We start from the raw sequence: 14,413 nt of genomic DNA, 5'->3' as shown, positions 1-14,413 counted from the left end.
GGGGGGGGGGGGGGAGGGTTTACCGAGCGCAGCAAGAAACCAAATGCTGGAGTTGGAACAGGAGCAGGAGGGGGGAAAGAGCGGCAGATCAAAGTACATCTAAAATGTCATTGCTTATTCAAAACATGTACTCGGAAAAGGCCAAAAAGCAATGCGAGCAAAGCATCGGTGGGGGCAAGTTGGCCACCGCCGATCCATCAATAGATGAATCAATCAGTCAGTCCGTCGGTCCATCAATGGGGTCTGGAGAAATATCGACCTCGGGCATATCGGCCATGACCGAGGCAGCTTTGCTCACAAAGTCCTGACGGTTGAGGTACGCGCCTCTCAACCACCTCTTGCCCGAGTTCTTGTCGAAGGCGTTCCGAGCATGCACGATGCGCAGGTTGTCGAAGATGACACAGGTGCCGCTGTCCATCTTCTCCTCGACGACGTTCTCGGGCATCTCGAGGTGCTGGGAAAACACCTTGCTCGCGCTGACGAACTTGACCAGCTCGTCCGGAGGCAGGCGCGAGGGGACGCTGCCCACGAACGGCGGCGACCAGAAGCAGTGGGCGATGTTGCTGATCTCGGTGCTCGTCGAGTTGAGCACGGGCCGCGGGGGCACGTTGAGCGCGTCGTTCAGCTGGACGGTCGGCTTGGCGTCCGAGTAGAAGAAGCCGTCGTTGTCGTACTCGTAGCGCACGAGGCCGTCGCGCAGCACGGCGTAGTACATGGGGTGCTTCTGGAAGACCTGGTCGAGCGCCTGGAACGTGTCGGCGAAGCGCGACTCGCCGCCCGCCGCGCTGTTGTGGACGCAGTGGAGGAACTGGAACCCCGGAGGGTCGCGCATGTACAGCAGGTCCATGTGGAAGCCGAGGTACTTGGACGTGTAGGCGACGTTCTTCGCGTTGGGCACAGATCGCACATCCCACGTCGGGCCGTAGAAGGTCTGCTGCAAGGGTCCGATCCGGTTGACGATCTGCGAGACCGACGCTTCGGACTCGGGCACGCCGTCGATGAACAGGAGCCCGTCGCGCCATAGGAGGTGCACGGCCTCCGCGAACGAGGCTTCGTTGTTCATGTAGTCGTTGAAGTCGACGCGGGACGTGCCTTGCTTGAACGTGTCGCGGCCCCATAGCTTCAACGGCCGCTGGTACAGGTCCCAGTGCGGATTGCGGAACTTCCGGTTCAGCCTCGAAATGACGTCCCTGCTGAAGACGCTCTGGTGTGGTGCCGCTTTGGCCGACGTCGGGATGTCGTTGGACCAGCTGATTCGGACTTCTTTGGCCTCTTCGTCGTAAGAGACCTGGTCGAACCCGATGGTGCGGGGGATGTCGGAATACGAAAAGTTGCGTTGTCTGTCGGACGGGTCGACGCATTGTTCGCACTGGCACGCATCGCGAACCACGATCGGAGAGTATTTGGACGTGCGTCGCTCGCCCTCGAGCCTGGCGGCTTGGGATAGGACATGGTGCTTTTGCGGCGTCGTTGCCGCCGCGTCTATCTGAGCGAACCTGACTTTCTTGGTCGACCGTCTGTCGATGAGAGATTGTAGTCGGCCGGTCTTGGGCCTCATTTTGGCCGACTGTATAAATCTCAACGTCGGCGAATAGATATCCCCCGGTCGTGGCGCTGCTTTGCTCATGGTGAACAACGCCCAAGGGCTGAGCTCCGCAGGTCCAAGTACTTTTAAGTATCGTCCGCTTGTCCGAGAAGGACTTTGAAAGGGACGATTTTTGTACTCCGTGTAGTATTGCGGTGCAGGCGGCTGGCTCAATCAAAATTTGGGCTGTTTGCTTCAACGCTCATGGTGATGTTTGTGGATAGGTGGTCCAGGGAGCGAGATGTAGTAGGTACATAACAAAAGCCAGTAGGTAGACAGAGTGACATGGGCGAAAGGGACTGTAACGAGTAGTTCCGAGGTCTGCAAGGCTGAGAGATTCGTGCAGCGGACAAGGCTGGCCACAAGTATGCGGTCCGCCAAGACCACCGGCTTAGTCAGGCGGCGCTTGGCAACTATGTCATGAGCCTTCAGGCATGAATCACTGAACTGGCGCCCGGAACGCAGTCGCGCGCACGCAGCCGCGGGCGCCTGTCCAGGCCTACAGCTCCGGCGGCTGCGGCTGCGGTTTGCTGCTGCAAGCCTCACTAGCGGTGCGCTTCGCCCTGTCTGTCTGTATCTGGCATGACTTTGCTGTTCCTCACAACTACCTCACTTCATCCCTCCCTTGCTGACATCCCATATCCTTCATCGCTTCCGCATTCTTCGTCCGCTCGGCACGGCCTTCTGTTGCCTCTTATTCTCCCAATCTCTCCGCCACAGCTTTGTTGCCTGAACGCAATCGCTGACAAAGCCGCGACGAACACCCCGACCATCAATTCACCTCACCACTTTCGTCACCACACATCGCTCGTGCACTTCCCAGCCCCCCCACAGGCCTTCCCACTCCATCGGCGCAGTTGCTTCATGCCACCGTTACGGTAAACGGGATATTTGAGTCAGATCTGGGTGCCCTTGAAGAAACGGCAGGCACCTTTGCGTGCGACAAAGACTAATGAAAGATGGTGGAAACTGAACACGGAACTCCCACGTGGAAGTTCACACAATGTTTCGGCGACAAGGGGGATGTCGAAGATATCACAGAGGCCGACATCATTTCCACAGTCGAGTTTGATCACACAGGAAACTATCTGGCCACTGGCGACAAGGGTGGTCGCGTCGTGTTGTTTGAACGGAACGAGACAGTAAGTCCTCGTAGAGAGAACCCCACCCTCATCAGTCCCCCCCTGTACGTCCAGGACTGACATCCGTGAAGAAAAAGACATGCGAGTACAAATTCCACACCGAATTCCAGTCGCACGAACCGGAGTTTGATTATCTCAAATCCCTCGAGATAGAGGAGAAGATCAACAAGATTAAGTGGTGCAAGCGTCAAAATGCCTCACACTACCTCCTTTCCACCAATGACAAAACCATCAAGCTGTGGAAGGTGTTTGAAAAATCCTTGAAGGTGGTGGCAGAGAACAACCTTTCAACAGACCTGACCCCTGGGGGAGTGGGAGGTGGTGGTCCCCCTCGCCCTACTCACACTCACTTCAAGGACGCTTCGCAGTTGAAACTCCCTAGGTTGACCCATCACGACACCGTCGTAGCCGCTGTCCCTCGACGGACTTATGCCAACGCCCATGCATATCACATCAATAGCATCTCCGTCAATAGTGATGGAGAGACCTTCATCAGCAGTGACGACCTCCGCATCAACCTGTGGAACCTCAACATCCAAGACCAAAGCTTTAACATCGTCGACATCAAGCCTGCTAACATGGAGGAGCTCACAGAAGTCATCACCGCGGCAGAGTTTCATCCGATAAGCTGCAACTGGTTCATGTATGCCAGCTCCAAGGGCACGATCAAACTGGCCGATATGCGTGAAAGCGCACTTTGTGATCAACACGCGAAGCGTAAGATTCTCCCTTGCCTTGTGAACTGCTGGTAACTGACTGTGCATGTAGAATTCGAGCAGGAAGAAGACCCCTCATCCCGATCCTTCTTTTCCGAGATCATCTCCTCAATTTCCGATGTCCGCTTCTCACATGATGGCAGATACATTCTTTCAAGGGACTATTTGACTGTCAAGATTTGGGACGTAAACATGGAAAGACAACCTGTCAAGACGATACCGATTCACGAACATCTCAGACCACGCCTGTGTGATACCTATGAAAATGACAGCATCTTTGACAAATTCGAAGTGGTATTCAGCGGCGATGGCAGCAATGTAATGACTGGAAGCTACAACAACAATTTCATGATCTACCCGTCTGATCCTGAGCAAGAGACGGAGGTGGTCCTGCAGGCAGATAAATCTGCTTTCAAGGCTAAGAAGGTGGGAGTGCCAACGCCCATCAATTCGTCAGCGAATGGCAACAAGAAAGGATCGTCCAGAGCTGGCAGCCCAGCAGCTGGAACAGGCAGCAGAATGCGCAAGGAAACCGATGCCGATCAGATTGACTTCAACAAAAAGATCCTGCACATGAGCTGGCATCCATTTGAGGATAGTATTGCCATTGCTGCCACAAACAATGTAAGTTTTGGCATTATGCGCTGTCGTGACTCTTTCCTGAACATCTCGACTGACAAGTATTCTCTAGTTGTTTGTCTTCTCAGCGCTGTAGTCCCAGGTAAACGACCCGCGAAAGATCTGCGTTGCAGGATCCTCCAACACTAGCCCCGGGGTTCCTTGCATTCTTGACAGCGTACTGGAGGCCTCTTTTTGTTCAGCTTTACATGGGTGCAAGGCTGTCGTAGCTCTGCCGCTGCCTCCATGATGCAGTGTGTGGCTAACGGATTCGTCAGGCGCAAAGACGATGGAAACTTTTAGAGTGTCGATATCTTCCCGATGGTGAAGAAGGTGTCGCCCACATTTGTTTACTGCGAGAACATTGGTGACGAAGAGATCGGGAAAGGAGTTGCAAGCCCGATTGCTCACCGACCGATTGAATGCCATACAAAGGCCGGTCCTTCTTGGATTTTTACCATCGACTTGTTGCGTTGCTTGAATGTCAGCTTAGACGACGATACAGACGGTAGCTGGAATCAAGGCATCAAATGCTCTCACGTCCGACGCTCTATGAACAGACAGGACTGGACGGGACGGGACTGAACTGGCCCAATGGACCAATGTCAATCTTGGGGGCCTCTCAGGACCTTTGTTCTCCTGTTACAAACTCTAGCTTGGAGTGGCAGCGAGGAGTGCATTCCGGACAGCCGCTGCATCGACGACTCGGCACAGCTCGCAGCTTCCAGCCGTAGAATAATAGCTGGATTGAAGAAGCGACCAAGAAAGAAGAGCAGATTGAGAAAGGGCTTGACGCAGATCTTAGTACGTCGGGGCTGAGGAGTAGACAGACACATATTGAAAAAAAGCTTTAAAAGGTTTTTCTTGCGTACAGGTTTCTGCATTAATTGTAATCGTGGACTCGTTACTGGACAGGTACTTAGTTGGGTTGGATCGTTCCTGTTTGTGATGCGTGTGAGAGAGTGAGCAGGGGGCTCACTGGGCTCGCTACGAGCTATCCAGCACTTCCTCCCAAAGTCTCCAGGCCCCTCTCTGCGGTCGACAAAGACCCGTTGTGAGTAGCAGCAGCAGCAGCAGTAGTGGTATCAGTAGAGGCAGTCGTGGTTTGTTGAGCACGATCCGGACCTTGGGCATGACCAGTACCAGGACCAGAACCAGGGCCAGGGCCAGAACCTAGATGTTCCCTGGTCACCCGTTCGAGCTCCTTGCCGGCTTCCTCGAGACTGGTCTGGATGTGGTCCTGGCTCAGCTTGATCTCGGACCTTTCCCGCGCAATGTCGGCGCGGCGCTTGTGGATGCGGGCCGTCTCGAACTCGAGGCGCGACACCATGTCCCTCAGCCTCGCGAGGCCGGCGCTCAGCTTCGGGATGGCCGTCGTGTCGCGCGGCTGTCGGGGGCGGTTCGCCTGCCTCGTGTGCGCGGCGTGCGCGGCGCCCAGGCCGTCCATGCCGCGGTGCGTCTGCGCCGTCTCGTAGTGCGCGTGTCTCTCGTAGTCCGAGTCCGAGTCCGACAGGTCTTGTCCCCCTGCTTCTTCTCCTCCTCCCGCTGCTGAATCGTCGTCCGACGCACCCTCGGCCTCGTCAATGAGCGCACGCATGGCCTCGCGCTCCCGCAGCGTCTGCTCGCGCTGGCCCTTTCGCGACAACGTCACGCGACCCGGGTCGTCGACGAACTCGTCAAAGCCCTCTGCCATGTCTTCGTCGTCGTGGACGAGCCGCGTGTCTTTCTCCCGCGCCGCCGCCGCCGCAGAGTACATGCCCACCTGCATGCGACGGGGCTTGAATTCCCCGTCTGAGTCGTAGTCTTCCAGCGATATAAAGTCTGCACCCGCCGCACCTGTACCCGCATTGTCGCCCGAGCCCGCATTGGCTGCTTGTTCTTTCGCCAGCCGCGCGCGACGTTCTTTCTTCTCACGAATCTCAGCGGCAGAAGGGATGTAAGACGAGGAGGACGAGAGGAGGGTAGTCTTGCCGAATTTGGATTCGAGGTCTAGCGCCGCTGCTGTGTTTGAGGCAGACGGGTCGACCAAGTCTAGAGATGGGCTCGCGCGGGCAGAAGAGAGATCGCGGGGCGTCGAAGGCGTAGAGTTGCGTAGTTCGTCGAGATAGGCTTTGCTGTACGTCGGCCTGCTGCTGTTGCTGTCCCCCTCCTTCAAGTTACGCGCTCTGTCGTCATGGCGGTCTTGACCTTCGCTTCGATTGAGGAGGAGAGAATGTGCCGCGCTGGACAGACCTAGCCTGGGTGGTCTGGTAGAGCGAGCAGCCTCGTCACCACCGCTGCTGCCGCCGCCGCCGCCTGTTGCTGTGGTTCCCCTCTGGGAGGCTTCGTCTTCTTCTCCGCCCGGGTTGAAGGACATGCGCAGCTTGGACTTTGTTCGTGGCGCATTGCCTGTCGGCCGCCGCACGACGGGGCCAGTGTCTGCCACAAAATTTGCATCAGTGTGTTTGGTTCATGCTAGACTTGCGGAAGAGAAACAGGAAGAAGTCAGAGCGGTGCTTGTAAAAACCCAACAGCAGATCTGGACATTGGGACATACCTTCTTCAACGTCGTCTGCCTGCGCCTCGGGCTCGTCACGCACAATGCGCTTGGGTTTCCGCCGAGCAGTGAAGAGAGAAGCCATATGGAAGAAGCTACGATGATGCGACGAAGCGTCGCAAGCACGATGCTTTCTGAAATCTTGTCGTTGGATCTGGATCTTGACTTGTGGTTGATGTGGAAAATACGACTATCGGCATCGCCAGTTTAGCCGAACATCGGCCGGAGGGACTTTTTTTTATGCTACATATTAACCAGGCGACGGATACCGCAAGGCTGAGCAATTCATCAACCCTTGAGGATGTTGAGATGCCATCCTTTTTCAAGGGGGCTTCATTTGAGGCCTTGGATGGGCTTGAGATACGGTAAGTACAGGCCCAAATATGTGCGAGCGTGGATACAAATCCAAATCTACGTTTATTGACACACCGCATACCGGCCGCGGAAATGGCCATCAGAGCAATGAGCCTCTCGCTGGAACATCGAACCAACTCTGTCAGGGGGCTTCACCAGGTGCCCACAACACAGCAAAGTTATGGATATCTTACGAGTTCGCCAATCCAAGGGCCAGATAGTTTGGCGAAATCATCCGACCGTTTGAAGCATGCAGTAGACTGCCGAGGGGTTGGCTGCCTCTATATCGGGCGTTTGAGGGCGGGACAACGAGCCAGATGATTCTCTCACAGCTTTGACACAAGTCGGGCTACAGCTACAACTGTGTTCGAGGTTATCACCAATGATGTGGCTGTCAAGTCGTTGTTGAGCGTCTTCTCTTTGTGCCAGTGGCGTCGAGCTTTTGAATGTCATCTCCCATTCGTTGTCTGGCAGAGCCTGACTTGACTTCCCCCGAGGATCATTTCCTCCAGCACAAAGGCATTTCGTCATCATTTTTGATTCATTGAGCTTGGATTGCTGGATTGCTCGATAATAAATAATAAGGAGCCCGCTTTAATGAACTCTTACTGCCCTATAAAGTTCTGCTGATGATCAGTGCACAGTATCAATATCCCAAAGTTTCCGCCTACTGACTGTCCCACTGACTAAAACACGTTCAAAATGTGCTCGTGCCACATTCTTATCACACGCGAGGTTTAACGGCAATATACCTCACAGAATCAAATGACTTTGCTCAAAGGTGGCTCTTTCAAGGGAAACCCAACGCGAGCTGTCAGCATCAGTAAGCAGTGTCGGATTCATTGGCACCCGGGTGCGACCCCGGATCAAGCAGTACGAGAATGGGTTGAAAGACTATCCAAAGAGTCCCACCTGTCAGGAACGCCGAGTGAGGCAGCCTGGACCTAAATCAGAACCTACAGAATCGACTCGTCTTAGCAGCGGTACGTCAACAAGAACCTAAGTTAAACGCAGAGAGCAGTGTGCACAGCAACGCCCAGTACCCCCGACAATCAAATCTGCACCGGTCGGACAGCAGACGCGACTTTTTGAAGCAAGACATCCTGCATGCATGCCTCAACGTGGCTACACTGCGGTGCAACCTCTCGCCGTAGAGCGTGCGCCACGAAATTTCCCGAGACCAACTGAATATTATATGTCGATCGTCGAGTGGCACATAATCGTAGATCGCTGATAGCAGGCCTGAAATCAGTGAATAGCGAGTTAGGGTTCCTCGCTAAAATGAAAGCTCAATGATCATGCTTCAAAGCCTGGGCCTAAAACTTCGACATAGACCAGAAGCATCACGACTTTTAACATACGCTACACAGTGGATAGCTCCACTAGTTGACAAAGTATACACCTAGAAAGGCAGGACGGGGAGATCAGAAAACTGCTCTTCCGCTATCTTGCCTTCTATGCAAAGCCGTTGTTGGTTTGGTATGTACCGAAAGTAAAAACGATCCCGCTCCTGGCCATCGTACAGAATGCCAGCTTCGGGTCATCGGCTTCTACTCTTACGTGGACTCTCGTCGAGGGCCCCTGCGCGACGATCAGCCCTGACAACTGGGAGCATTGACGTGCGCCACGAATATTGGACAGGGGGGATGTCTTTCTCGAAAGCTTGCCTCAAAACTCTGCGAGTCTCGGAGCCGATGTCTGCAGGAGCATCTTGGTCAAGCTGGGAAACGGACGTCTCATTCATGGAAGATGCGGTAATACTTGCTCTGGTGCCGACAGTTATAGCAATCGAGCCCGCCCTGCCGGAAGGAGAACGGCCAACAGCGCCCAGCGCGGTAGGCCCTCGGGTTTTAACGATATGCCTGATCCATACAAAGATCGCGCAAGAAACAGCCAAGATAACGGAAGTCTTCGACTCGGCAACCAGCAAGGAAAAAGAGGAGTTCGGTTAACCAGGAGTCGATCAAGTTCCAGCGGGCATGTTCAATTGGGGCTTGCGCCTGTCATTTGGCGTTGCCAGAGCTAGTGGCACCCGTGAGCACGAATTCATTTGAAGGCGGAAATAGCATGCGAGCAGTGATCCAATTGGAATACGTGTGGCCTTCCCCCAAAGTTACCAGTTCGTGCCTTATGCGTCCCAGATGCCCGGACTAGGTTGGTGTGGCGCTGTTTGCGATGCACAACCTCGATGCAGCCTAGGCCGCTGATATCTTTTTTGAGGACCCCATCATGGAACTCATTTGCGGTAGACGAGACCTGTTCGCCAGCGGCCGATAGACGACGAAAACCGTGCGTTGTGACAGGATTCGTGCCGTGATTGGAGTGCCAGGCTGGCCGAGCCGTTGCGACGGGACAACTGACAGTCTACAGAGATCCATCACAAGAGCGATGCAGTTTTCGGGCAACGGTTGGGGGGTCCTGGGTAGAGTGTGATGCGCCCACTGATTGCTGAAGCATATCGGCATGCTTCTGTCAAGGTAATACTAATATAGGAATTTGTAACTGCGGCCATGGGCTGTCGTCTTCGAACGTTCCAATGGCTCCTGGACTGACCGTTTGCCCCATCCGATGCTGCCGGCGCCATGCCTGGGTAGGGGAGTCCATAAAGGCCGAGACTCTCGCCAGGACCGCAATTCAGTCGATCCCGAGTCGATAGGGTCGACCCGATCGCAACCTCGCGATAGCGGTTTGTCCGAGAGTCATCGTCCGCAAGAGGCCACCACTGATCGGGGGATGTTTTGTGTCGAGTGGAATGAATAATGATGATTCGGCTGGACTGCAAACTTTCTAGACATGGTCGAGGCACTTGAGGCGCGGGCTGCCGTGGAGGTGGCTGATAGATTTTGCACGTCGAAAAGATGCACCGGCGCTGTTAAACTGTTAATTACGTACCTATACGAGGACTCGGACCTTTTGCACCGCTTTGAATATCGAGGCGAGTTATTGCTTTTCCCACGATTGGAGGCCCCGTGCGGGAATTAGTTGCGCTGGTGTTGAAGCTAGGAAAAACCTTGCAGACAAAACTTTGCTTCAAACGACAGGTTGACCCGCGGCTGGCAGCACATCTGAGCATCAGAGCTATTGCAACCGACAGTGGTCCTCAACGGGCATTGAAGGCGTTCCCAAAACGTCCCTACATGATTAGCTCACTCCCACGGTCCCTACTGTTGGCACGATCGCGAAGACAGCCTGGCGCTATGCAACACTTCATACGTATCGGAGAAGTCTCGCGCCAAGGTCGACTTTGTGCCTGATTGACCTCGAGCCATCTCAGGACTCGGCTTTCCACGTCACGCTCTGTAGATAAGACCGTCGCACAAGGGCGTACCAGATGCAAACTCCAAAGCAAGTGCAGCTCTTCCGTCACATTCGGTTCCTCGTACTGCACGTAGCCCGGGACCATGAGCCTTCGTCTGTCGTCCCTTGATCCGAACGAGCCCCGGGCGGCCAAAGGTGCGTATCGTCTATCCCTCCGAGTGACCCGAGACGCTCGGCCACGCGAGGCTGGACGCTGACGGCTCCGCCAGACTGTAGGACATGCAATCGAAGAAGGGTCAGGTGCGACCGTAGCCTTCCTGGCTGCCGGAAATGTGGGCTCAAAGGTCTCGAGTGCCCGGGATACGGGCTTCGAATTCAATGGGGTCAAGGGGTTGCAAGCCGAGGGAGACTGACGGGAAAGACGCTTCCCATCTTGGAGTCGGCACCTCCATATCCAAACCGAGCTGTCGAGGAGCGCGCGTTGGTGTCCCCGACGGCCGAGAGCAGGTCAGACGCCGTCGCTTCGAGACAGGAGGTATGTGTGCCCAAAGACATACGGCGCCAACGGACGGACCTTGGGAACCGTGAGAGCTGACCCACCAGTAGACATATGCCGCTTCGGGTTCGAGAGACTTGCTGGACGACAGAGAAGGAGACTCGTCAACCTCGCCGCCCGAAGTGGCCATCCCAGTACCGGATGACTTGCAAAGTGCATTTCAGCCCATCTACGATCGATCCCGTAACTGCAACCCGTTTGCGTTGGGCCTGGACTTGAGCTCTTATCACATTCCAGGCTACCTCCAGACCCAGGTTGTCTATGACCTGGTCCACTACTACGATCACGTCGTGACCACCGTGATGCCGTGGTTGGATGGGCCAGAGAACGCATGGCGTACTATCATGTTACCTCTGGCCCTTGAATGCGAGTCCCTCCTTCTAGCGATCCTTGCCCTCTCGGCAGAGCACTACTCGTCGACCATGGGCTCGACTTATGCCACCAAGACCGGCCCCTTGGCCGCCTATTTTCGAGACCGTAGCCTGCGTTTGCTCGCACGGAGCCTTCGGACCGAGCTGTCTGAAGAGCAAACGACCGTTCGCAGCGGCCCCGCGTGTGCCATGCTCGCGACCATCCTGGTGCTCTGCAACCTTGAAATGATCCGATGCGATTCCGCGGTATGGAGGATTCACTGGAAAGCGGCGAGGACCATCACGCGACTCTGGACGTCCTCGCATCACCCCCCGCCAAATTTCGACCCTCGGTTCGACTTCCTCATCAAAGAAGCCTTTGTGTACGAGGTGTTTGGATCCTCCACCACCTTCCGCGACGAAGCCCAGATAACCAGCGCCGTAGTGAATGCCGACGATCCCTTTCTGCGCTGGCTGCAGCTCATACAGGAGGTGACGATAATCGAGCGACGGCGACACGCCAATTTACCTGTGCACGAATATCAGCTGCACGACGCGAGCATGCACACGCTGCATCAAGCGTTCAAAAAGGCCACAAATTCCTCATTCTTCCTCAGCAAACACAACCACCCCGAGTGGCACGGTCTGGAAAGCGACCTCGTGATGCTGCTTAACGTCTACGAACAAGCAGGCCTCCTCTACAGTTACCAGGCTTTGATCGACCCTGAAGAATCTGCCTCTGCACGGAGCATCTGCGTAGAGACCATCATCTCGGGCATCCGCCACATAAAACACATGAGGGCTTTGCAGCACGATCTGGTTTGGCCATACTTCCTTGTAGGAACAGAGAGTAGGGGCAACATCGAGAGACAGAGTTTCGCACAAGACGGCTTTCTAAACGCGATGCAGTCGACCGCATTTTCCAACTGCGTTCCAGCACTAGACTTCTTGCGAAGATTTTGGACCACGGATCCTTACGCGATCCCTCTATGGCTGGACTTTGCTCGACATGAATCTCGCCAAGGCCTGGATTTCCTGGTGATATGAATACAAAAGACGCCGGAGTTGAAAGTTCCGCCATCCGCCATGATACAGAACGGCCCCAATGAAGCTCCATCATGCTCAGCCTTACTTACATGTTCACAGTTTCTTCATCCTCGACACCGAACAGGACCCGCATTGGATCCTGATATTCCATGAAGCCCAGTGAAGGCAGAGAGATGCCGTAACCCAAAAGCCGCTGTGCTTGCGGTGACAGCCTCTTTGCCATCTCAGGCGGGACCATGAGATATTGATTCTCTGCCTGTCGGTAATATGGCTTGCAAAGGAATATTCCAACCGTCTCTCGGTATTGGTCTCTGTCAAAACGTCAGAATACTCCCCAATGCAGTGTTCAAAAGTGGTCTGGCGGCCACTCGAAGGGAGGGCTCACGTGGTGGTGTTCCCGCCACCAGCATGGTACAAGTTGCCAACGAATATCAGCGCGTCACCCGGCTCCAATTCAGCTGCAACGGCTTCTTCGTCATAGGGACAACGATCAGGTCCCCAGAGGTGCGAACCGGGGATGCAGATAGTCGCTCCATTCTCCTTGGTGGTCTTGGATATGGCCGTTACACACCCCAGCATCATCGGCATGTCCACGTTTCGCGTATGATAGTCGCTGGGGGATAGTGAGCATACATTGTGGTTTGCATTGGGGAAGTGGAGAAATTACCTGTCGTCACGATGCAATACCTGCTGTCTACCTCCAGGATTCACTCGGAACGCCACGGTCCTTTTGACGGGTCAGCGTCAGAATGCATAATGCATGAAAAGTTGTGATGACGCCAGAGATGCCACGCGGAAGAAAAAGAATAAGAGACAAGAAACACTCACGAGGATATGACGGGTTTTGACGTTACAGTCTCCTGCTTTTGACCGGACCAGTATGTGTATGTCGAGGACAGCATCTTGTTAGCCACGTCGATGTAGGTTTTGTTCGTCGCCAGTTCGACACACGCATCCGATCGGCCTAGAAGGCCCGTTGCCCGTTGCGTCGTCTCGGGAAAGAAGCCACTGTTATCCTTCTTGTCGGTGTCGAAGAATGGCTTGAGCTCGGCCTTGATTCGAGCGGCGAGTTCCTTGGATATGATGTTCTCCACAATGACGCCGCCATCCCTCTCCAGGATGGAAATCAAAAGGTCGGTGGTTGTCGAAGGGTCATTTGCGTCAAACCGAGCGATTGTGGGCTTGGTCGACGACGACCCCTTCTTCGAATAGACCGGAGCATCGACGATGTCTTCCACGGCGATGGGAGACATGGCTGGACGTCGAAGTGGCCTACCTGTTGTTGTGAATGCTCTGTTGTGTCTCTGGGCAGAATAGAAATGGGAGATCGCAGAAGATACCCTTGACGGTGGTATTCGAGCAGACTTCCAAGGCAACTGAGTGAAAGCAAGTGAGATCATGAAGTTGAACAGTGAGGTAAGGTTAGACTGGAGCCCGCTATATATATATATATCGTCCAGCTGAATCCGACGTTTGAACAGACTTCTCTGACCAACTGCCTATGTAGGCTTGAATTACGAGCGGAGTGCTGGGTTGGATGTAACGGACGTCGGGACGGGAAGAGAGATTGCGCCGTTGGGTACGAGCTAAAGAGGATCTGCCAGGACCTCTCGGCGAATACCCCAGAATATCAAGCGTCAACGGCCAATTCCTGGCACTCTGATTCGGATCAGCGCGCACTTTGAGTCATCCGCTGACGACGTGGCGGCCCAACGCTGTGAATCATGGGAATAGAATACTCGTTGCGGCTGGTCCTTGGAGAGATAGAGTGAGGACGATACGAGGGAGGCGCGTCGTCCTCGTATCCGGGAATGCTGTTCCCTTGCCAGAACCTAGCCAAGGTTCTCTCTGGGAGAGCTTTTATCGTTGATTGTCGTCGAGATCCTGAATCAGGGAATAAATTGATCTAGGTTCTCCGCAACCTGAGTAAGAAGTCCGTGATAGCCGTGATAAAAGAACCGTAAAGGCGAAAAAGTACGAGGTGGGATTGATCTTTATCTCGATTCTCCATCGACCCGCCTCATTCGGAATAGCCAAGTCACTGACCACCATCACCTTCGCCAATCGTCGACCCCCAACCGTCCTCAATACCGAGTGCACAAAATTCATCAGAAGGAAAAAGCGCCACCGGTCCCTTCCGTGAAGGGCCTCGCGGTCACCTAACCGCTACCACGTAGCTTCTGGTGCGAAACCCCTGTAGCTATGTACCGGACCTGAACAAGTACACACATACAGTACATACCTTATGCAC

The 14,413-nt window shown here is 54.6% G+C and overlaps 5 protein-coding genes across 5 annotated transcripts; 2 read left to right on the top strand and 3 right to left on the bottom strand.

Annotated features, from left to right (window-relative positions):
• Nucleotides 1-217: 217 nt before the first annotated feature.
• On the bottom strand, nt 218-1,627 carry PV08_00093 (uncharacterized protein; the record flags this gene model as incomplete). Its single annotated transcript, XM_016374461.1, has 1 exon — nt 218-1,627. The coding sequence occupies one exon, from the start codon at nt 1,625-1,627 to the stop codon at nt 218-220; it is 1,410 nt and encodes a 469-aa protein (XP_016239737.1).
• Nucleotides 1,628-2,544: 917 nt separating this feature from the next.
• Nucleotides 2,545-4,158, top strand: PV08_00092 (uncharacterized protein; the record flags this gene model as incomplete). Its single annotated transcript, XM_016374460.1, has 4 exons — nt 2,545-2,727; nt 2,799-3,444; nt 3,496-4,067; nt 4,135-4,158. 4 exons carry the CDS (start codon nt 2,545-2,547, stop codon nt 4,156-4,158), a joined length of 1,425 nt encoding a protein of 474 aa, XP_016239736.1.
• Nucleotides 4,159-5,055: 897 nt separating this feature from the next.
• Nucleotides 5,056-6,682, bottom strand: PV08_00091 (uncharacterized protein; the record flags this gene model as incomplete). The annotated part of the gene is made up of 2 exons (XM_016374459.1): nt 5,056-6,479; nt 6,598-6,682. 2 exons carry the CDS (start codon nt 6,680-6,682, stop codon nt 5,056-5,058), a joined length of 1,509 nt encoding a protein of 502 aa, XP_016239735.1.
• Nucleotides 6,683-10,352: 3,670 nt separating this feature from the next.
• Nucleotides 10,353-12,162, top strand: PV08_00090 (uncharacterized protein; the record flags this gene model as incomplete). Its single annotated transcript, XM_016374458.1, has 3 exons — nt 10,353-10,404; nt 10,479-10,744; nt 10,816-12,162. The coding sequence occupies 3 exons, from the start codon at nt 10,353-10,355 to the stop codon at nt 12,160-12,162; spliced, it is 1,665 nt and encodes a 554-aa protein (XP_016239734.1).
• An 85-nt stretch (nt 12,163-12,247) lies between these two features.
• Nucleotides 12,248-13,415, bottom strand: PV08_00089 (uncharacterized protein; the record flags this gene model as incomplete). Its single annotated transcript, XM_016374457.1, has 4 exons — nt 12,248-12,473; nt 12,548-12,775; nt 12,830-12,889; nt 12,991-13,415. The coding sequence occupies 4 exons, from the start codon at nt 13,413-13,415 to the stop codon at nt 12,248-12,250; spliced, it is 939 nt and encodes a 312-aa protein (XP_016239733.1).
• Nucleotides 13,416-14,413: the final 998 nt, after the last annotated feature.

The sequence above is a fragment of the Exophiala spinifera genome (assembly GCF_000836115.1).
Source record: "Exophiala spinifera strain CBS 89968 unplaced genomic scaffold supercont1.1, whole genome shotgun sequence".
NCBI classification, from domain to species: domain Eukaryota; kingdom Fungi; phylum Ascomycota; class Eurotiomycetes; order Chaetothyriales; family Herpotrichiellaceae; genus Exophiala; species Exophiala spinifera.
This window is presented reverse-complemented; position numbering and strand designations above follow the sequence as displayed.